Source organism: Pan paniscus, chromosome Y (assembly GCF_029289425.2).
Source record: "Pan paniscus chromosome Y, NHGRI_mPanPan1-v2.0_pri, whole genome shotgun sequence".
Taxonomy (NCBI): domain Eukaryota; kingdom Metazoa; phylum Chordata; class Mammalia; order Primates; family Hominidae; genus Pan; species Pan paniscus.
Genome location: NC_073273.2, coordinates 11,470,351 through 11,493,049, shown reverse-complemented (window position 1 = coordinate 11,493,049; position 22,699 = coordinate 11,470,351). Strand labels below are relative to the sequence as shown.

At 41.0% G+C, this 22,699-nt stretch overlaps 1 protein-coding gene across 1 annotated transcript; it reads right to left on the bottom strand.

Moving 5' to 3' along the window:
* Positions 1 to 3,234: 3,234 nt before the first annotated feature.
* On the bottom strand, positions 3,235 to 18,243 carry LOC129395590 (RNA-binding motif protein, Y chromosome, family 1 member A1-like). The gene is made up of 6 exons (XM_055107066.2): positions 18,132 to 18,243; positions 16,155 to 16,267; positions 15,583 to 15,686; positions 12,436 to 12,613; positions 10,370 to 10,522; positions 3,235 to 6,005 (listed from the first exon to the last, which is right to left on the bottom strand). The coding sequence occupies exons 2-6, from the start codon at positions 16,261 to 16,263 to the stop codon at positions 5,848 to 5,850; spliced, it is 702 nt and encodes a 233-aa protein (XP_054963041.1). The 5' UTR covers positions 16,264 to 16,267; positions 18,132 to 18,243; the 3' UTR covers positions 3,235 to 5,847.
* Positions 18,244 to 22,699: the final 4,456 nt, after the last annotated feature.

Below are 22,699 nucleotides of genomic sequence, written 5' to 3'. Positions count from 1 at the left end.
ATCAGCTCCCTTGACATCTGCTGTTAAACAGATCATTTAGAGCCTGGTCTCTCTAAGAAAGTTGCGTATTGCCCAGAAAGTTTCTCAAACATTACGTAGCTCCCTGACTAAAGTGGAAGAGCCAGAGCTAAGAGTGGGTCTTTCCCATAGAGGACAGAAGCTGGAGAGTCTACATCCATCTTCTGCTGGACAGAACCTGCATAGACTACATTCATTGTCTCAGACAGGCACATTTCCCAGCAGGGTAGTTGCTTCCCAGCAGCAGAGGGAGGAGCTGGAGCTGAGACTGGGATTCTCTGTTTCTCAATAAAGTCATGTGCTCTAGAGATTCTAACACCCAGTGATTTCCATTAGGCATATCAGAAGTGATCCTCCTTCCAGGCATACCAAGGATTATTATATCAGCTACTTGTCCACCGGGTCCAGATAAGGCCAGAAACTTCATCCCTAACCACTAAATTGCCTGTGCTTTTCAGCCTGGGGATGGGTGGAGCACACAGGACTAGGATAGTCAAAAGTATGGCAGCTGGGATTGGGTGGGGTCACATGCCCCTTCTGTGGATAGTCACCAAGCTGCCTCTTTGTCACAGCTTTGGAAGTTTTGCAGAGAAAATTAGAGTGGGATTTGGCAATTGGCCAGTGATTTGAGCCTGGCAGACCCATCAATCATGGTTGGCTGCTTCAGAATGATGCTACTGCCTAGTTTATCTGATGGTACATCTCTGCTGGCTGGAATACAAAGCCACTAGTAAGATTATTGTTATGGTCATTGTGAGCCCCATCCATGTAGTTTGTTTATAACTGACCCCAGTTGTCTGATACTCCCAATGTTTCCCAAAGGGTAAGACTAGAGAGAACATAATGTGAAGAATTGCAGAACAGAAAAGAAAAGGCTGAATGTACACCTGCAACTCCCTCCTCTCTGAAGAAACTGTGAGTCCCGGGAAATTTTTTGTATGCAACAATGTGCTGGCTTGGGGAGGATAAAAAGCATCAAATAAAAACTGTTCTTTATTCTATCTCTGTGTTTATTCTCAGTTCTATGGTAGAAAAAGTGGCATAGATTCATTCCCAAGTTATCGAATCATTCACTAAGGTGTCCTTATCTAACGATAATTGAGTTGAGTTTTTTTGTGGAGAGGGTGCAAATTAGCAGAATCACAGAATGCCTATTCTGCCATATCAGACCCTAGAAACAGGAAAGTTAAAAGCATGGTTCAGGCTGAGCAAAATGGCTCATGCCTCTAATGCCAGCACTTTGGAAGGGGAGGCTGAGGTGGGCATATCATGAGGTCAGGAGGTCGAGATCATCCTGACTAATATGGTGAAATCACCTCTCTACTAAACATACAAAACAAAAAAATTAGCCAGACCTGATGGCCCGTGCCTGTAGTCCCAGCTACATGGAAGGTCAAGGCAGGAGTATCTCTTGAATCCTGCAGGAGGAGGTGAAATAAGCTGAGATTATGACACTGCACTCCAACCTGGGTGACGCAGTGAGACACAATCTCAAAAAAAAAAAAAAAACCGGTCCTAAGGGAGACATTTAAAAGGTTGAGGTGCTTCCATGGAGAAGCTGAAAGCTAGAGCAAGCCAAGGGTTGGATTTAAGGAACAGCTCACGGGACCATTGAAAACCATCTCATTGTCCTCCATGGAATACAGGAAATAGTGAATGCTGATATCCACTGATTACTGATATAGGTGAGTTATCAGCCAGATATACATGTCTTATTCTGTTTATGTTCCTATAAAAGAATATGAGACTGGAAAATTTATAAAGAAAAGAGCTTTAATTGGCCCCTGGTTCTGCAAGCTGTAAAAGATGTGTGGTGCCAGCATCTGCACCTGGTGAGAGCCTCATGAGGCTTCCACTCAGGACAGAAGCTAAAAGGAAAATGGGCACGTGGAGAGAGCAAGAGAGAAAAGGGGAGAAGGTATCAGGCTCTTTTCAACAACCTATTTGGATGTAAGCTGCATTGTGGAAACTAATACAGTATAAAACTCACTTATTAACCCTGGTGAGGGCACCAAGCCATTTATGAGGGAACCAGCCCCATGACACAAACAAACACCTCCCACTAGGTGCTATTTACAGACTAGAGGACCACATTTCATCTTGAGGCTTGGAGGGACAAATGTTCAAACTGTATCAATAGGAAAGTTTAAAATCATGTGGAGTTATCGTAAAACAGTCCTTTTTCCTCTTTAGAATCCTGGGATTACAAAAAGCTAGGCTTTATTAGCTTCCAGAGATTGGCAAGGTAGTATTCAAACTCTTAGTCTGCAAACTGAGAAATCAGGGCGATAATTGGGTAGTCTGACTTCTTCGAAGGGAAATTTAGAAGCTCAGTATATTGTTAGAGTGAGTGATGATGAAGACAGATGATAAATGCCTATGTGACTGCTCTGAGAGGATCTTGACAGATCCAAAAGTCAGGAGAATTAGAAGCAAGATACCTGGGCAGAAGCTACAAAACTCAAGACATGGCCAAGTTTGGTGTCTCACACATGCAATCCCAGCACTTTGGGAGGCTGAGGCAAGTAGATCACCTGAGGTCAGGAGTTCAAGACCAGCCTGACCAACATGGTGAAACCTTGTCTCTACTAAAAAATACAAAAGTTAACCTGGCATGGTGGTGGGCACCTGTAAGCACAGCTACTCTGGAGGATGAGACAAGGGAATCACTTGAGCCTGGGAGGCAGAAGTTGCAGTTAGCTGAGATCATGCCATTGTACTCCAGCCTGGGTAACAGAGCAAGACTCCATCTCAAAAGATAAAAGAAAAAAAAAAAAAAGTCAAGGGCATTAGATGTACAGTCTAAGATCTTCAAGGTACAAAGTGGGAGCTGAGCTTTCTTGGCTGCTTGAGATCCAGTAAACAAGGAGGAAACAGTTTCAGAAGTGCTTCAATGTCTATTTAAATCCTTCTTTTATCTTGAGGTCTTAGAAGAGTTATGAATGCCAATCTGTGTTAGAATCCAGAGATAGGCAAGTTAGGAATCATTTCATTGAGAAGCAGCTGTAACAGTTGGGTCATTACATATGTAATTTAGTACTTGAGTCCTCAGAGAGAAGCCATGAAATAACAGTTCCCTATTGATTCTAGGGTACTGTGTCAGACATAAACTATAGAACAAGATCATGATTCAATTTTTCTTACCTCTTTTTAAGTGAGTATTTTCATAATCCTATGTACAGGAGTATCTCAATTAGTTTCTCAGTTTATCTGGCAGAGAATTGATGTGGGTGTGGCTTTTTATTTGTTGCATTTGTGGATGAAAGAACAAATTAATGCTTCCTATTTTTTCACCTTGTTGGAGATATCTTTTTTATTAATTTTTTTACTTATTTTTTAAAATTTGTACATAACAGTTGTAGTTACTTGTGGTATACATGCGATATTTTGATACAAGCAATGTGTGCTGGTAAGGAAGGGATCAAAGAGGGGATGAGGTGGGTTAAATTATAGTTGCTTAGAAGGAATAAGATCTAGTGTTCAGTAGCACATGATGAGTACACTTGATAATGACTTATTGTTTATCTCAAAAAATTAAAAGAATGAAGGTGGAATGTTGCTCATACCAAGAAATGAAGTGCCAGACTCAGTGGCTCATGGCTATAATCACAACACTTTGGGAGGCCAAGGAAGGAGGATCACCTAAGTCTGTGAGTCTGAGACCAGCCTGAACAATATATCCGAAGCATTGTCCCTACCACAAACACACAAACACAGAAGCTGGCACAGTGGTGTGTGTCAGTAATTCCATCTCCTTGGGGGGCTGAAATGGAAGGCTCTCACATTTGAGCCCAGGAGTTAAATGCTGCAGTGAGCTACGATGGTGCCACTGCAGTCCAGGCTAGACAACTGAGTGAGAACCTGTCTCTAAAAAAGAAAAAAGAAATGATAAGTGCTTGAACTGAAAGATACCCTATTTATTATTTATATATTTGTTGATTCATATAATTATTTTTGAGTTGTAGTATTGCTCTGTCACCCAGGCTAGAGTGCGTGGGGCAATATTGGCTCACTGCAGCCTCAAGCTCCCAGGTTCAAATGATTCTCCTGCCTGAGCCTCCCAGTTAACTGTGACATACTACAGGCATGTGCCACCACACCCAGATAATTTTTGTATTTTGGGTAGAGATGGGGTTTCATGGTATTGGTCAGCCTGGTCTTGAACTCCTGAAGTAAAGTGATTTGTAAGCCTCATCCTCGCAAAGTGCTGGAGTTAAAGAACTGAGCCATCACACCTGGAGAGTAAGATACAAAAGACTAGGAAGTTCTATCTTTCACTTCATCCTTAGAATCCTACGTTATAGGTGAATGAAAACACAGCTTCACAACATGAATAACTCACTTGAAAATCAAGGTTGGTAACTTCTCCCTTTAAAATTATTTGCACACTTACCCTACAAAAATTGATGATCTTGTCAAAATTTTCTCAAGAAAATACATTCTCCCTGCAGATTAATCTGTTAATTGTAAGAATTATGGACTGTAAAACTTCTAGAACTTCATGTATTTCATTACCTTAGGTTGGATAATCAGGAAAATTAATTTGTTTAGACATTTAGGTCCAAATCTTTTTATTTTTATCATTTGATGATTTCTTAAACCCTTAAGCAATCTCCTATCTGAAACTTTATGCTATTGTTTTATGTTTCGCGTACTTCACTTTCCCAAAAGTATGAAGTTTAAAGCATTTCCATTCATATCATCTATTACATCTGATAGGCTGAGGGCGGTGGCTTATGCCTGTAATCTTAGCACTTTGGGAGTCCAAGGAGCATGGATCAGAATTTAAAAAACAGCCTGACAAACATGGTGAGACACTGTCTGTACTAAAAATACAAAATATTGGCCAACTGTGGTGCACACATATATATTACCAGTTACTCAGGGTGCTGGGCAGAATAGCTTGGACCTAGAAGTTGGAGGTTGCAGTAAGCCAAGATGTGGCCACTGCACTCCAGATTGGGTGACAGAGCTACACTTCATCTCAAAAAATTTGATAAAATCCCAAACATTCTAGATTGTTCCTACTTGTAAGAACTTACTACTAAACTACCACTTACAGCAACCATTATCAAAACTTTCAGGAAAAAAATTTACATGCGCACCTCCCAAGACAAAACACTTATTTTACACTATTTAAACTAGGAACACTTAATTTCATTATGCTATGCACTTGAGAAACCTAGCTAGTTCAGTTTTGATTTAGGTTAAAAAAAAAAAAAGTTTTCATTACCATTATTCCTCTTCAGTCACAGAATGCTTTAAGTAGAATGTTCCAGATGTCTTAAACTTTATTATCAATCACATCTAATTATTTCCTTTCACCTATACTATTCCTCTAAAAGATAAAGTTTGTATGGTGAGGCAGAAGTTTTGTAGTCTTTCTGAAGACTAGTCAAATATTTTAAGCTTGTAAGTTTTTAAAGAGAAACAGCTTAATTAGAACACCTGTGGAGTTTGCAATGGAGATGTAACATATGCCTAATTTTGTATCTGTTTATGTTCAGAGAAACAAAGGAAAATGTTCTACAAACAACAAAATGTACTCTTCTATTGAATTTGCTTCTAAGCATGTTCAGCTAAGCAATCACATCGACATTTTGCATTACACGTAAAATTTTATTCTGAAAATTTTAATGTAGATGTTACGTCTAAACATTTAGTCTTCAAGTAGCATTAACAAGTATGAAATTACTTTGAAAAAAATCCTTTTCCTTTGAATACCTCAAAAAATTCATGGAGGAAGTTACTAAGAATCTCTCTCCACAAAACCAACATGTTTCTTTTAGTAATATGCGGGTAACAATCCAGAAATAACATGTCAATTTTCTATTTGCAAACAAGGTTTGGTATGCAATAACTATTATTTTGAATACTTGCTTTAATATCTGCTTCAGTCTCTTTTCTCCAATCGACTTTCCCCACCATCTCCTGTAGATGTCCTGTAACAGGAGCTATCATATGCTTCATGAGGAGCAGGGTGCACCCTATCAAGAGAAGGTGAATTCTTTTGGTCTTTTCTGTAAGCGTGCTCATGACCACAGGAATAAAAATCACTGCAGTTCCTTGAGTAACTCTCCAGACTTCTGCCATATCTATCTCCTGTATTTTTATAATCATGGCGACTGCTTTCACCATAAGACATCTGAGACCCTCGTGCAGGTGGTGCAACATGAGAAGTCCTGCAGGGCTCAGAAGATAATATTTTGAACTACATTTAAACATTTTTACTCCTATCACTAAAGCATGAATTAGTTAAAGTACTATTTGGAAATATCTACTGGCCTCTGCCTTTGTTGACAGGATATTAATTATGCCTGCAAAAGTCAGAAGGTTTTATTTAAAGAAGTGTAAGAGTAGTATTTTGAAGCTTAACAAATTTAATTCTACAGTAAACATTGAGTCACATTTTCTGAATGTGAACTGGAGTTCTTACCTTCATATCATTCCCTATGTTTTATACTGTTAAGAATACTCAATATTTAAACATGTTTTATTTTTCCTTTATAATTTTCCTTAGAATTTTATTAAAACAATGATCTGGTTTATTAAATATAATTCTATAATTTACAAATCCACCCTGGACCTTTACCGTATCTCTGAAATGCATCTGTCTCTGTAACAACTTCCATGTGGATGTTCAGAATGATCCCTACCATGGGCCTAACAGTAGCCATCACGATCACTAAATTGGAAAAAAAAAAAAAAGTTTTCTAAATGTCAGAATGAATAATTTAAGAAACCTGTTTGATAAATCCAGGAAAACTTATAGTAACTATATCCTCTAAAGGAATGTATCTCCAGACTGTAATGACCATAATCATGGTATGTATAGTCTTTATGTGGTGGAGAATAATCCGTGGTTTCTTGGGAACTTGGATGACTTCTGTGTGCATACGTTTAAGCAACAATTTTTAAACTTTCAACTTCTAGTATCCAAAACATAACTAACTTATAACTTACACAAAATCAGAGGGCCAAACATCTAAATAGATGTTTCTGCAAATAAAATTGGCAAATGCCCAAAAAGCACATGGAACCAATATTATAATCTGTGATTCAGGACATAAATTTCAAATCCAAAATGAGATACTGTACTTCACACACACACACTAGAATGGCAATATATTTAAAATAGCAGGAAATAGCAAGTGTTTGAGAGAATGTAGATAAATTGGGACCCTGATACAATGTTACTTGGAATGAACAATTTAATAAATCTATTTGACAAATCCAGAAAATGTTATAGTATCTATATCCTCTAGAGGAATGTTCATTCTGACTAGAATGACCATATTCACTGTGTGCATAGCCTCTGGATGGTGGAGCGTAATTCCTAGTTTCTTTGGGACTTGGATGATTTCTGTGTGCATATGTTTAAGCAACAACTTTTAAATTTTCACCTTCTAGTATCCAAAACAACTTACAACTTAAACAAAATTAAAAGGCCAAACATATAAATAGACATTTCTCCCAACAAAATAGGCAAAGGCCCAAAAAACACATGGAAGAGATACTCATAATCAGTGATTCAGAAAATGCATTTCAAATCCAAAATGAGATGCCATACTTCACACACACATTGGAACGGCAATAAATTTTAAAAACTAGGAACTAACAAGTGTTTGAGAGGATGCAGATAAATTGGAGTTGATACAATGCTGGTTGGAATGGAAAATGATGCAGCTACTTTGGAGAAATGTGGTGGTTCCTTAAGAAAACAAACACAATTATCATAGGACTAAGCAATTTCACTTATATGTACAACCAGAATTGAATAAGTGTACTCAAGCAAATATTGGTGCATAGAAATACTGTGGTGGAAACAACTCAAATAAAATAATGGGTTAACAGCTTGTGGAAGGAGTGAAGCACTACAGTGCTATGATGTAAATGAATCCTCAGGATATCATGCAAAAGGAAAGGAGAAAGATACAAAAGTCATGGAGTGGTTGAGCTCATCAACATTAAATGCCCACAGCAGGTAAGTTCAGAAGCAGAACACAGAATGGTGTTTGCTAGCAGCTGAGGAAATGGAGAAAATAAAAGGGACTGCTTAAGTGGTAGTGGAGTTTTAGTTTGGAGTGATGAAAATGTTTTGGAACTCGATGGAGGCAGTTGCTGCACAACACAGAATGTATTTAACATCACTTAAATGTTTACCTTATAATATTTAATTTTGTAATGTGAATTTTATCACCACAACAAAAAATTAACTTTTTTTTTTCATTTTTTCTTTACCTATCCTTAGTTGCATAACCATCATCTCTTGGTGATATGTGATTATTTCTCCAGGAAGAAATTGGCTCTCTGCATGGAGGATCTCCATAATTCTCTCTTCCATGTTATTTGGGAACTTTAATTTTAAAATGATGGAAACTTATGTAAAGAACACCAAATCTGAAACACTGTTTTCTCTTCTCTTGAGGAACTTTTTAAAATTATTTCTTCTATGACTCCATTCTTTATTCCCTAAATTACTAGAAAGACATGAAACTGTGAATACTTCTTATAGGTTTGGCTAATCCCATGTTTCCTGCAAGTCCAGTTCTTCTAATGAAGCTGAAAACAGACATTCATTATTAGGTAAAAGTTCATTTGTAATGGTAAATAATACTTAGTTATTATTTTCCTTTTCATATAAATTACTGATGACTACTAATGACACAGGGAAGACATGTAAAACCATCAAACCCTTCACTGATTTTAAAATTTACATATATTGTCCTTTCTCAGCCAAAGAACGTAAATTTTCCTATGTTGTTCATTCCATATCACACACCCAAATACTGCTACCTTTGAACGCTTGCATGCTAAATGTTGACATAAAAGTTCTCCTTTATCTCTAAGTGGTTGTCTCTATCTTAAATGTTGACAAATTAAAATGTTCTAGTGAAGATTTTCTAATGATGGCCAAGATTTACTTTTACTGCAATAAGCAATAGTGTTAAAGTGGCCATTACAACATTGTTGCTATTTCAAAACCAGAAAAGGTTCTCCTTTAATATACTCTTCACGTCCTATTCCTTAGAGGTCAGTCTTTCAGCTGTGATATGTTCACTTGCTAATTTCCCAATGGAAATGTGTTGGCTTGTATATCCTGAAGTCAATTAATATCTAAATTCACCGATACTCTGCATATGAAATGTAAAATTAAAAACAGCATTTTCAATTTCCTCCATATCAGGATGGAGAACTAAATAAGAATTTTAATTTGTTCTGCTTAAACTTCTTTACTAAGAACTTTTATTTATTGTCTAGCTTTCTTCAGTCCAGTCTGCAATCTCACAATTCTCATAAAAAATATTCCTTCTGTTCAATATTACTGCTCACCTCATGTTGCTTAGTTCTAAATTCTCTCCTCAAATAATTTCAAATCTTACACTAGGGATAGTGTGTTAATGTTTAAACATCCAGGTACAATCTTAATTATTGATCTACATCCTCTTATAATTCACAACTCTGCACTTCCGTGATATCTCCTTAATTCAAGAATGTTGGACTCCTTCGTGTCTATCTTTCAAGCCTTAAATTTATTTTTAAATAATATTTAAGACCAGTGACTCATTTTCTGCTAAATGCTCTTGTAGTTCTTTTGAATCTTCATACAAGCAGTAAGAATGCCTTGCACACAAGTGTCATTGTGGTCTCAGAACCTGGATGACCAGGGTCAGCGGCTCATACTGTGAGCCAGTGTGGAAGACTGAGGCAGCTGGACTGTTGAGCCCCAGGCTTTAAGGTCAGTTTTGACAATGTAGTGACATCCTCTCTCTACAAAAATATAGGGGAAAAAAATTAGCCAGGTGTAGTGGTGCATGCCTGTAATTGCAGCAACTCAGGAGGCTGAAACAGAATAATTGCTTCAGCCCAGGAATTTCAGGCTGTAGTAAGCCATCATCTCATCAATGCACTCTGACCAGGTAAGAGCAAGACTCCAACCGAACAAAGAAACTGAACAAGCAATTTTGATATTGGGACACCAAGGGACCAATACTAGGGGACCTAGGAAATGGAAGAATTCATTAGATGAAGAAGTCTACCATCAAATACTAGTGCTAGGAACTTTTAGAGAAATTAAGGGGAATTCTCTAGCAAACATAGGATTAAAAGGAATGTTGGCCTCACTCTAATCACTCCTTTGATCTGCAATGAAAAACTCCAGTATTTGTTCACCATAAATCTGAAATGTACCTAGTGAGATAGAAACTATAATAAAAGCTATCAATCAGCAATTATGCTCACGTACGTGTCACTTCCCTTTTGTTCAATGAACTTAAAGCTAAGCATTCAGGTAAAACGGCTCATTTTCAGTCATACAAAAACTACGGTCTTTCTGTCAGGTAGCATTTACCTTGGCTTCCCATCCAACTACTGCTTCTTGCCACAGCAGAAGGAGCAGATTTTTTCGGAGGAGGACCTCCACTTCTTGAAGATGGACCTCTTTTAACTGGAGTGAGTCCCCTAGAATAACTCATCTTGAGATCAGGAGTGTATCCACCATCCTCTGTATTTCAAACAAAATCTTTTTAGTTAACTAACATCACTGTTTCTTAAATGGCTAAGTTTTAGTTGTTTACAAATATTTTCTACATTTTATAACAAATTCACATTTTGTCTAAACTAATAAAATTAGCATTCCTACATGGTATTAGTACACTTCAAGCAATAAAAGTTCATTTAGAAAATCTAGAAAGAAACTCAAGTATCATAATATATCGGTATGAGGGAGAGATGTGGGAAAATGGGGCGTGAACAGGGCAGAAACCTATCACTAAAATATCTAAATATAATAGGCATAAAAATATTAAAAGAAAAATGATAAATGACTGTTTATATCCTTCTGTAATGAGGAAAAATTTTCAAAGCACATCATAAAGATAAACTAATTTCCATTCAAAGAAACTCAAATATTTCCAATACCAAGAAGTCACATATCAGGAAAATACATTGTCTCTAAAATTTGTTAACACAATATAGAATTCTTAAAATTCCCTTATGAGACACTAATTTTCAGATGAGACTATGCTGAATTTTAACAGTCTTTAAGAATTGCATATTCGGTAATATAAACATATTTTTATACATCTACAAAAATGTAGATATATGCCAATTGCCAGGTGGTGTTACAGGTTAGAATTTATATATACATTCTCGTCCGTGGCAGAGTATAATTGAACCTCACCCTCAAGATCAGTGGAGACAAAATAGCCATGAAGCTATGCATCTTAAACTGGAGCAAACACTGCAATTTCAACTTGAAAACAATCTCCAATTAATTACACGTCTGGTTATTAAAACTCCAAGTTAATTGTTAGAGTTTTGAAGGTTGGTTAATAGATAATACAACTTAACCAACAGGTTTATTTATTTATTTATTCAGATGCACTCTTGCCCTATCACGCAGGCTGGAGTGCCATGGCATAACCTTGGCTCACTGCAGCTTTTGCCTCCCAGGTTCCCGTGATTCTCCTGCCTCAGCCTCCTGAGTAGCTGGGATTACAGGTGCACGCCACCACGCCCAGGCAAATTTTTTTGTATCTTTAGGAGAGACAGGGTTTCACCATGTTGGCCAGGCTGGTCTGGAAATCCTGACCTCGTGGTCCACCTGCCCTGTACTCCCCAGGTGCTGAGGTGACAGGCGTGAGCCACCTCGCCCAGCCCATCCAATAGTTTTTTCTTTTTCCTTTTTTTTTAAATATATGGTTTGTTTTTCTTTTGGATGTAAAGATGGACCCCTCATTTCTATTAAGTAAATCACTCATAAATATCATTTTCAGTGACTCAGCCTCCAGCAAAGAAAGATTCATACATATCTGTGAAGCCGTGGTTTTTAGAACTTTCCAGAGTCACACACTCTTTTCAGAAATTAAAGTTCTACATTTCTTCAATTGAAAATGCTTTATGGCAGGCCAATGTACAAACTCTCTGTATCAAAATTACAAAGCAATACATTTGCATAGATGTTTCCACATGTAGACACAAGAAAACAAATACTGCAAAATCAATCTTCAGTATTCAGTTACTTTTTCCTGTTGGAAAATTTTAAATATTACATCGTACTTTGATAATACAACTGACACGAAGTTCTGGGCCCTAAAGTAGAAAACTCTAAAGTATAATGAATATAAATGGGTTCTGCAGAAAACCGGTTGAGTACAGGCAATCAGCATTCACAAACACAACCCAGTTTCAAATGTGTGTTACTTCAATGCAAACTTACTATAATTTTAAAACAAATGTTAGATATTAGTTCAATCATTCTTCTAATACGCCTTTAGTACTTAGAAATAAGTTTGCTTATTATCAATAAGCTAATTTTCTCTTCATACAGGAAATAAAAAAATTGAGAAATTTCGATATCGTCAAACTTATTTTCTTTCAGTCCTATGGTTCCATCTTTATATTTTAAAACATTACCCAGGTGTCCTTCATGTGAGGGAAGCCACCCTCTTGTTCCTCCACTGCTTCCTCTTGCAGATCTCAGACTTCCTAAAGGGCTTCTGTTTCTCGAAGAAGCTGGTGGTCTCCGCCTACCATCACTTTGAAAAGATGGTTTCTTGGCTTGTTCTACTTTTATTGCTTTTCCATCCAAAGACTAGAAGTATTAAGGGTACTATCAATAACACTGGCACATTTAACGTATGCACATTTTACAAACATTTTTACATCAACTGTAGTTCAATTCGAGGTATTTTCTCTCAAAAGGAAACTTTTTTTTCTCCTAAAATGAACACATCTTTCGCAATGCCAAATTTGAGATAGTTACTGAGCACATGCCTTCCATTAAGGGATCAAACACAAATTCTATTTTTCAAATTCCTTGAAAACTTCTCCATTATTAAAAAAAAAAAAAAACTCAAACATTAAAAAAAAGATTGACCCATCACACATTCTATGGAAGAATGTGGCACATTTTTTTTTACAATATATAATCCACTTCATCTTTGTAGTCACATCACTGATTTGAAAGTTGCAATGTCCCAACGAAACTTGTGTCATTTTAAAAAAAATGAGCTTACTTTTTCAGAGTGATTAGTCACATTACTCATTATGAGTTGTTTCTTGTTGGATTTGCTAACACTTACATAAAATGTCCCCATATGATTTACAATTCTATATTGACTCTAAAAATGTTTCTGTAAATGTGATCCTTGTTTGATCTCATTAAGTTTTCTTGCCTTACTCATTTCTTACCTTGCCTTAGACGTGCCCCTAAAAAACGAATCTTAATATAGTACTTCAGGTAATTTCTCAGAAATGCTTAACTATCCTAATTAATTTCATAATAACATTTTTCACTGTAATCTTTTCTACAGGCCACAGCAATTTTTGAAAACAGTTCAGCTAATAATGCGATTTTAAAATTACATGGCTTTTGTTATTTGGAGGAAGGACTTAAATCCCTGAACAAGACCCCTTGCAGCCACATCGCCCGTTGTTCCTACCTTGAAACTTCTTTTGTTATTTCTGGGCTCAAAATATTTTCCCCAGATTTGCCCACGGCTGCTTCCTTCCCAGTGTTCTGAAGTCAGCCAAAATTCCTTAACTGTTAATTCCCCCTGAAAACTCGAAGAACCTCCTTTATTGGCCATCTTAACATTAGTGTGCATACAACATTCATAGTTATTTTAACACAATAAAATATGTGAGATGAAGTAATTTAGAAATAACGTTGGCTGGGCGCGGTGGCTCACACCTGTAATCCCAATACTTTGGGAGGCCGAGGCAGGTGGATCATGAGGTGAAGAGATACAGCTCATCCTGGCTAACAGGGTGAAACCCCATCCCTACTCAAAGTACAAAATTAGCTGGGCGTGGTGGCACGCCTCTGTAGCCCCTGGTACTGGGAGGCTGAGGCAGGAGAATCGCTTGAACCCGGGAGGCGAAGGTTGCAGTAAGCCAAGATGGCCCCACTGCAATCCAGCCTAGGGCACGCAGCGAGTCTCCATCTTAAAAAACAAACAAACGAACAAAAACTTTACACAAATTATCTGCCCTTTTGCTTGAAAACTAGAGGGAAAAAAGAAATTATCATAGATTCCTATACAGAAGTCAAAATTATCTCCATACCTACCACAAAGCCATGAACCAAAAGCAACTCTCGGTTTCTACCACAGCTTGAAATACTAATTTATAAGGGTGAATAAAAATGTACTTTCTGCTATGTGACAGGAAGTGTGCTAGATGTAACAGAAAGAAAAGCAACTAGCAAGACTTAAATATGCACTATATACAATTTCACGATCAACAGATTAATACATAGTACAGCGAGTAGAAAATACCTACAATACGCAATGAGGAAGAAAATATGAAATCTAAGTGGTTTTTGAAGCATAAATTTTATTTATGAGCCATACACAGGGAAGGATAATTCTCAAGAAGTCTAAAAAAGCACTTTGGGAATAGCGTGAAGACTAACAGGACCTAAAAACAAATTGGGATAACGTTATTTATTTATTTTATTTATTTTTTGTTTTTTTGAGACGGATTCTTGCTCTGTTGCCAGGCTGGAGTGCATCGGCGTGGTCTCGGCTCACTGCAACCTCTGCCTCCTTGGGTTTAACCGATTCCCCTGCCTCAGCTTACTGACTAGCCGGAACTACAGGCACACACAACCAGATGCAGCTAATTTTTTTTTTTTTTTTTTTTTTTTGTATTTTAGTAGCGACAGGGTTTCACCATGTTGGCCATTATGGTTTCTTTCTCCTGACCTTGTGATCTGCCCGCCTTGGCCACCCAAAGTGTTGGGATTACATGCATGAGCCACCATGCCCGGCATGATTGGGATAATGCTATAAAGCAAAAAACACTAAAGAGCACAGAATGGAATGCTCTTGACTACAATGTAAAGGAATTCAATAATTAATATAATTACATAGAAGTTTAAAGCTTAAGTAAACACACAATCTCTAGATTTAAGACTCAACAGGACAAGAGACCATTGGTTCAATCAAAACAAGTCCTCAAACACACTGGGGAAATGAGTAATTAGCTATTCATGTTACATAAATTACTCTGGTGACAGGAAAGAAATGTCCTTAGGAGAAAAAGCAAGCACGGAGCCAAGAATGCCAGTTATTTCTTCTGTTATCTGACTTCAATGTTCTCATATTATTTTCTATTTTCAACTACTTAACCTTTCCGTAAATGTAAGGGTCTTATTTAAATACACTTTTGCAAGAATATATTTTCATAAAATATATTCTTCAAGAAGGAAAGAGTCTTTCCTTCTTGTGCGTCTGTTATTAATAGCATTTAATAAATACTGACTTATTACTTTCATTTACATGAGGGTTCCTTTTAAGTTTTAAAGCTCTTCAAAACCTTTTAAAATCTATTTGCACTCATATCGAAATACAAACATAGTAAAAGGTTACCAAATATTAATTTATAGAATGTTAATTCCAATACCCTTCCAACTACACTTGCACGTATATGGCACAAAAAAGAGGATGGCTTCATATGTCATTCTACTATCTTCAAAAGTTTAGTAATATTAAAAAGACCTAGAAATATTGTTAATTGAAGAACAGAGTTAGAATATTAGTAACAAGGGACTCTTACCTTTCCATTCATATCTTTGGCAGCATTCTTAGCATCTGCAGGGTTCTCAAAAGTAATAAATGCAAAGCCTCTGGATTTGCTGGTTCGATCCTTTATCAAAAGAACTAAAATATATGAAAACATTTTACATTCATATAATGGACTCATCAAGGTACTCACCATCTAAAGGTTACATCAAACTAAAAAATAATTGCATTTCACATCACTATTATGGTTCTCAGTACTCAGTCACCCCTACAGTCAGTCTAGTTTATTCCAGTTTGTTTCGGAACTCCACAGCACATTTACTTTCCCTCATTTTCCCTTCTAAGTAGTAGGTTATCCTTTCCACAGAACCTTAACCTACTACTGTGAGAATTTTCCAAATATCAAACGGCTACTACAAAATAAGAGTTTAAAATGCATAAGGCATTTTAACGTAGGTATACAATGAACTTCGAAAAAATATATTTTTTCAAAACATATATATATAACATACATATTTTAAACATACATATTGAAATATACATGTGAAAATACACACACACACACACACACACACACACACACACAGACACGGTTTTAAGAGTTACCTTCTGATATGGGACCATGTTTCCCAAATACTGCTTTAAGCATCTTCTCATTGGTTTCTCTATTGAGGCCACCAATGAAAAGCTTGCCAGGATGATCTGCTTCTACCATTGTGCTGTAAATGGTAAAGAATTATCTATATTTAGATATAAATAAGCTAAAAAGAGAAAATTTTATTACGTACTGTGCTGAAAACCCAAGTAAAATTCCCTTCCCGAGGCTGACATCTTTTTAGTATTTCCTACTTTATATATGTAAAATTTGTAACACTCAGAGCAGAGGGGCACTAACTTCATGGACAAATGCTGCATTTTAGTATGTACCTGACAAAATCTCACTTCTAAAAATTAGATAAGAAAAGCTATTGTAATTTTCCTCAGTTGCAATATGAAGAATGTCCCCATTTAAATAATTTTATTTGAAAAGAATCTATTTATGAGGTACAGCGTGATGTTTTGCATATTTTCTTTCTTGAGATGTATGTCTCCTGTTGCCAAAGTGAACTGCTCACTGCAGGCTCTTCCACCCAGCCTCAACTGATCTTCCTACATCTCAGCTTCCCAAGTAGCTAGTACTACAGGCGCTTTCTACCACAGCTGGGCAATTTTTTGTATTTTTAAAAATAGACAAGGGTTTCCCCATAGTGCCCAAGCTAGTCTCCAAATCTTCGGCTCAAGTGTTCTGCCGGCTTGGGACTACCAAAATGATGGGATTTCAAGGGTGACTCACCACACTCAGCATGATATTTGGATAAGAGATTAAATCGAGCTACTTAAAATGTTCTAGGAGGAGAATATTTTAAATAGTTTACCATCTTTTAGTGATTTGAAATATACAATAGGTCAAAGATCCCCAAACCCTAGCCTTCAACCCGTACCTATCTGTGGCCTGAATGTGATGCCGGAGGATGACATGTAATACCTGTCTGTGGAGAATGTAACGCCTGAGGATGACCTGAGGTGGTACACTTTTATCCGGAAACCATCCTCCCTACTCCCTCGCTGGCCCTCCCTGTCCCCGTGACAGCCTCACTGCCCCATCTGGCCTCTGTCACATTGCTCCTACCGGAAGACCCGCCCCACCACGTGCCCCTCGGAGACCTGCCGCCAGCCCCCACTCCCAAACGTGTCCACCTCGCCGCCTTCTTCCCCTGCGCAACCCTTGTCTGAGGAAAAACTGACTTCTACTAAACCAGTCCCTGATGCGAAAATAGCAATGAAAGAGTCCATTACGTTACCCAGGCTGGTCTCAAACTCCTGACTTCAAGCCATCCTCCGACCTCCACTTCCCAAAATGCTAGGATTACAGGAGTAAGGCAGTGTGCCAGGTTAACAGAATAACTTAAGCGCATCTATTTTGTTCCAGTTTTCGGCTATCTAACTCCATTTATCTCGATTACACCCACTTATTCGGTTTAAATTATTTACGGTGCCAAAGATACATGAAACATCTTTCAAATACTGTCATACAACGAAGGAGACAATCACAGGCTTTACAGAGGCAAACTGAAACTCAGATTATTTGTGGCCCCATATTTCTACATACACTAAAGTAACACAATTTATGTCAAAATTTGATAATTTCTTCCAAGCAAATCAGACACGCGACATGTGCTAATTAAAAGTGTGACTTTTTAATCGCAGTGGTTAAGTGTATTGCCTGTATTCTGAATTATGACCACATTCACAGAGAAAACCCGCTTTAATAAAAAGTGCACATGAAAACAAATGGCGGCTTAGCACCATCTCCCACAACTAGTCGGACATATTAGGCACTTAAAGGTAGAATCCTCAGCAAAAATCAATGAGTTTAACGAAAGTGAGTCTCTTAATAGCACTGAGGAGTTCTTTCCCCCACTGACTCCTCCCGTAATTCAACAACCACACATAGAAAACCCATCCCCTTTTGTAGACAAAATCCCAAACCTTTGCTTTCTATTCTTGCCGAGAGACCCAGCTGTCCAGAGAAACAGAAAATACCTGCGCTTTTTAGTAGGACAAAGAGCCTGAGGTTCGCCTGGCCCTCAGGCCGTACGGAACCGGCTTCGGAACACCACAGGGCCAACTGCGGGAAGGACAGCGGCAGCTACCCTGAGAGGGAAGGACGCCAGAAGCCGTGCCCGGAAATCCCGCCTACCTCCAGCGGCCAATCATTGCGAAGGCGGTGGGCGTCAGCCAGTTCCTGCGAAGGCTGTGGGCGTGTCCTGAGGCCCCTCCGCCCCAGCTGGCCTGCAGCTCCATCATCTCGCGGTAACTCTTCCGAGACCACGCTTGTGCCATGTGGCGGGCGGCGGTGGAATAAGGCACACGCGAACTGTGAGCCCTTTGCAATTGTGGGCATGGAAGACCTACACCCTAACTGGCATCCTGAGTGTGGCAAGACATTAATTAACCCACAGGGAACACATGAAACATCTCACTTCATTAGGCAGGCTAGGCTGATGGTACCGAATATTGCAGATCCAGAGGGGAGAGAGAGGGACCAGAGCTGCCCGCTGGGGCGAGGGCAGCGGCGGTGGCTCGGGGGGGATTGGGGCAGGGCGGGTGCGTGGGACTAAAGTCGACTGGTACGTTGCTGAGGTGGAATTCCTCTGCACCAGAAGCTGAAACCCTGCAAGGATTCTGTCAGGTCTAGGCGAATAAATACTCCGAGTTCCATGGTTCCTCCCTGAGGATGCTGTACTCACAGGGGCATTCCAAAGGACTTCTCATCCTGTGTCCTGGGCACACGGGAGGCCTACCGCCATGGTCGCCAATGCAGTGATCCGTGTGCACTGCTTTGCTGGTGCAGAGGCTCTCACAAGTGCAGTGGTGGCCGTGGTGCCTGCTAGCGGGGCTCTGGAAGCCAGGGCCTTGGCATCCGACTCCAGGGCTGCTGTGCGCAGCTAACCCTGCTGGGTATCTGAGCCGCAGTGTGAGAGTGACAGGCTAAGAGCCCTGTGGGGCTCCCCAGGAACCCTGTTCCACATAGGTGTAGGATGTGGTTCTCAGCAGGGCAAGGCCCGCAGGCCTCTCCTGGAGTTGCCCCCAGAGTCGAGGGGTGCCGTGGGGGTGGGGTGGGAGGCACAGGCTTTGCTCTGTTGGAGCCTCAAGGAGGGCACCATGTTAAGGCTGGAGGCTGTGCAGGAGAGGATGGTCTGTGCACAGAGCAGGAAGACAACCCTGGGGGAAGAGGCATGCTAGTGGGGGATGACATCATTGCAGAGATGGAGGTGGTGGCCAAGGAGGAGGCCAATGTGGAGCCACAGCAGGAGGACCTGCAGGCACAGCCTGGCCCTGGCCCCAGTACGCCCCGGCCAGCAAGAGACTCGCTGGACGTCCTTCACTTGGAGCTCCGCTACGTGAATGTCCCAGGCCACAGGGCATCCCCGGCTTCTGGGCCAGAGCCATATCCTTGCAGCTTCCAATTCGGGATGGTTGGCAGCAGGGGATGGGCGCCGAGCTCCCGGGAGCGGAGGTGGGGGGAAACAAGGTGGTAGGCACTGGCGGTCAGCCAGGATTCAGGGCATGGGGGACAACAAGGGGAACCGAGAACAGGCTCATGCACATAGGAGGGCAGCTGAATTGCATGTGCCCTGAGGGCATGTGGTAGGGACAGGAAGCCAAGCACAGCACTCACCAGGGAGAACAGCAGCGCCAAGGACCCATCATAACAGCAGAAAGTTGAAGGATACGATTCACTGGGAAAGTCCCTGGAGGAAGGGGAGTCTGCATGCCCATGCCAGCCATGGAACTTCCCTGCTCCCCTTGCCTGTGTCCAGCAAGCTTACCCCAGAAACACAAGGTGCTCAAGACTCGATGTCACTGTGCACGGGGCTGCTGTCCTATGCAAGGCAGGCACTGTCTCCCCAGACACAATTTCTTCCCTGTGCCAGCACTGCACCCAAAGATGTTTAGGCCCTGAGTATATATAAGCTCCCGTGAAACCACTCGAGCTCCATGGGGAGAGCCAGGCACAGCCCCGTAGCTACTTCTACCCACAGCGGTTGCCTGGGGTGGACACGTGCACCCCTCAGGGAGACCAGGAGAAGGAGAGACCACACACGCAGACAGCAGCAGAGCCTGTCTAGCACCCAGCACAGGAGGGCCTCCTGCGGCTCAGAAACGCCGAGCAAGTAGTCGCCTCACACAACAACACCCCGCCCCCAACCCCCTGCCCACTTCTTCAGTGCCAGTCCCTGGTCAGAGCAGGTTGTCTGGGCCTGCCTCCACCCACCACCAAGACCACCACAGCTCTGATGGTGCCCTCCACGCCAGACAGAGACAGAGGGCCTGGAAGGGAAGGTGCCCTGCCCCACACTCTCCGTGCTCTTGCAAAGTTGCAGGGTGTTTCCTTGCACGCCCACCCAATCATCTGGCGGCTCCTTGACCAGAGGCAGATTGTGCGGCACACCCAGATGTTGGCCGGGATCACAAATGATGATGAAGTCCTGCTAAGCTACGTACGTGATGGATTTGCAGGTCAGGCTAAGGAGCCTGAGTCTTCGGGAGGGGTCTGGTGTCTGGGTCAGGTTGAGGTACCCCTGGGACCCGGGGGTGTCTCAATGAGAGAGTTGGGAAGGAGAAACACACGCTTCACCCCAGCTAACAGGTCACCTCACCCCAGCTACATGAAATGCTGCTTTGAGTACGTCCTCTTTCTCCTTCTTGGCCAGGTAAGGGGAGGAAAGCAACTCTTCCAGGTACCGGCGGCAGGATGAAGATTTCCTTTTATCACAGTCTTTAATTCCACAATGAAGTGATCATTCGGGAGTACTGCCTTGGCATCCTCGGTAAGGAGCGCCTCCCAGCATGGTAGGGGAGCTGGTGTGTGGGAGGGTAGGTCTGGCATGAACCTTCCTGACTCCTCTCTCTGCAGGATACGGGATGTCTCATTCCACTGCAGTCTAGTGGTTGTGGGATCAGGAAGGTCAAGCCTCCAGCTGCAGGCCGTACAGCTCCTACCTGACCTTCTTCAGCTGGTTGGCTGAGCATGACTGCCCAGGTTCTGGCAGGATTGCTGAGGTGAGCGCCAGGTAGGGCATCATGGGAAAGGATCTTGCTGGTCATTCCTTGGCCTCTGGGGAACTGGCTTTGAGCCATGACCTGAACTAACCTGTACCCACTTCTGCAGTCCCCTAGATCATCAGCCAGAGCCTGTAGCTCAATCCCCTGCAGTACTTCTCCAGGGAGGGAGGCCATTAGAGAGTGAACAGAGAGGAGGCCAGGTGAGCAGTCTAGGGCTGGGGACTGAGAGGCGGTTGATTCCTGGAGTTGTGCCCCACATGGAGAATCCAAGCCTCAGGGAGGTGACTGCAGTGAGCAATCCCACGCCATCCATGGGCTGGCGGAGAAATGGCCATCAAAGGACTGTAACACCCACATTTTAGGATTGGGGCACCTTAAGCCGCCTAAGAGGAATAAGTGTCTAAGGTCAGTGGGTGAGAAGCAAGGCTCAAGTGGTGGCTGTCTCATCATCCCTCACTGGCTGAGGCCTGAGGCCGGCTACCACTTGGGGCTCAGTTTGGGCTCAACCAGGGCCCTCTCACCCTCCACGCAGATATCCTCCCAAGGCCCCTCTCTACGTCCTCCCTGATGGGCTGTCCCACGCCCATCATTTTTTGTTACAATGATCCCAGTCTTCCCTGAGATGCTTTCTGCCCTCTGCCATCATCACTCACACTTCCCTGCCCCACCCTGCCCCACCAGACAAGAGAGGCCGCTACACAGGGAATCTGGAGAACCACACTGGGCTCACAGGGGAGGAAATGTGAAGAGATTGCAAAATGGATGAGCCCTTCATTGTGTGTCCAGGGAGGGAACCTGGCTGGGAATTAAGGCCCACCTGAGTAGTGGTGTGGACACCCAGTGGTACTTATCATGATGAAGACCTGCTTTGTCACATCCCCTTGTATTAATATGGAAGTTATTTTCTTGGAATAGTGAAACAATGTGCACAAAGAAATAGCGTTTGTTCAGATTTGTGTAGAAATACAGCAGACGCGTCCCTTTTCCATTACAATTCTCATGTGAGACTTGAAGTGTTTATTGAGTTGTAAGATACATTTTGATGGTTCTGCCCACAGCAAATTTTATGATCATGTTTGCACTGCAGAGACATGGAATCCAGAAAAGTTTTGAGTGACTTTCAGCTTCTTTTAGAGTACTTACTTGTAAATTTTGAATTTTTTTCCGTATAGTTCTCTTCAGTTTATTATTTTAATTTTATATGCAAGGTGATTCATTTGTTTTATTTGCCTTTTGTGGAAACTTTGTTTTAATGTACTTTCTGTTTTGTGTTAGATATGCGAGTTGAACTGTGAGTACAAAATTTTTATTTGCATTTTTTAGTTGTTTTGGGGTGTCTGTGTCTGTTTTGAGGAGTATTGCTCTGTCACCCAGGCTGGAGTGAAGTGGCAGGATCTTGGCTCAACCTCAACCTCCGCCTCCCAGCTTCAAGCAATTCCCCTGCCTCGGCCTTCTGAGGAGTTGGGATTACTGGTGCATGCCACCATGTGCAGCTAATTTTTGTATTTTTAGTCAAGACTGGGTTTCACCATATTTGCCAG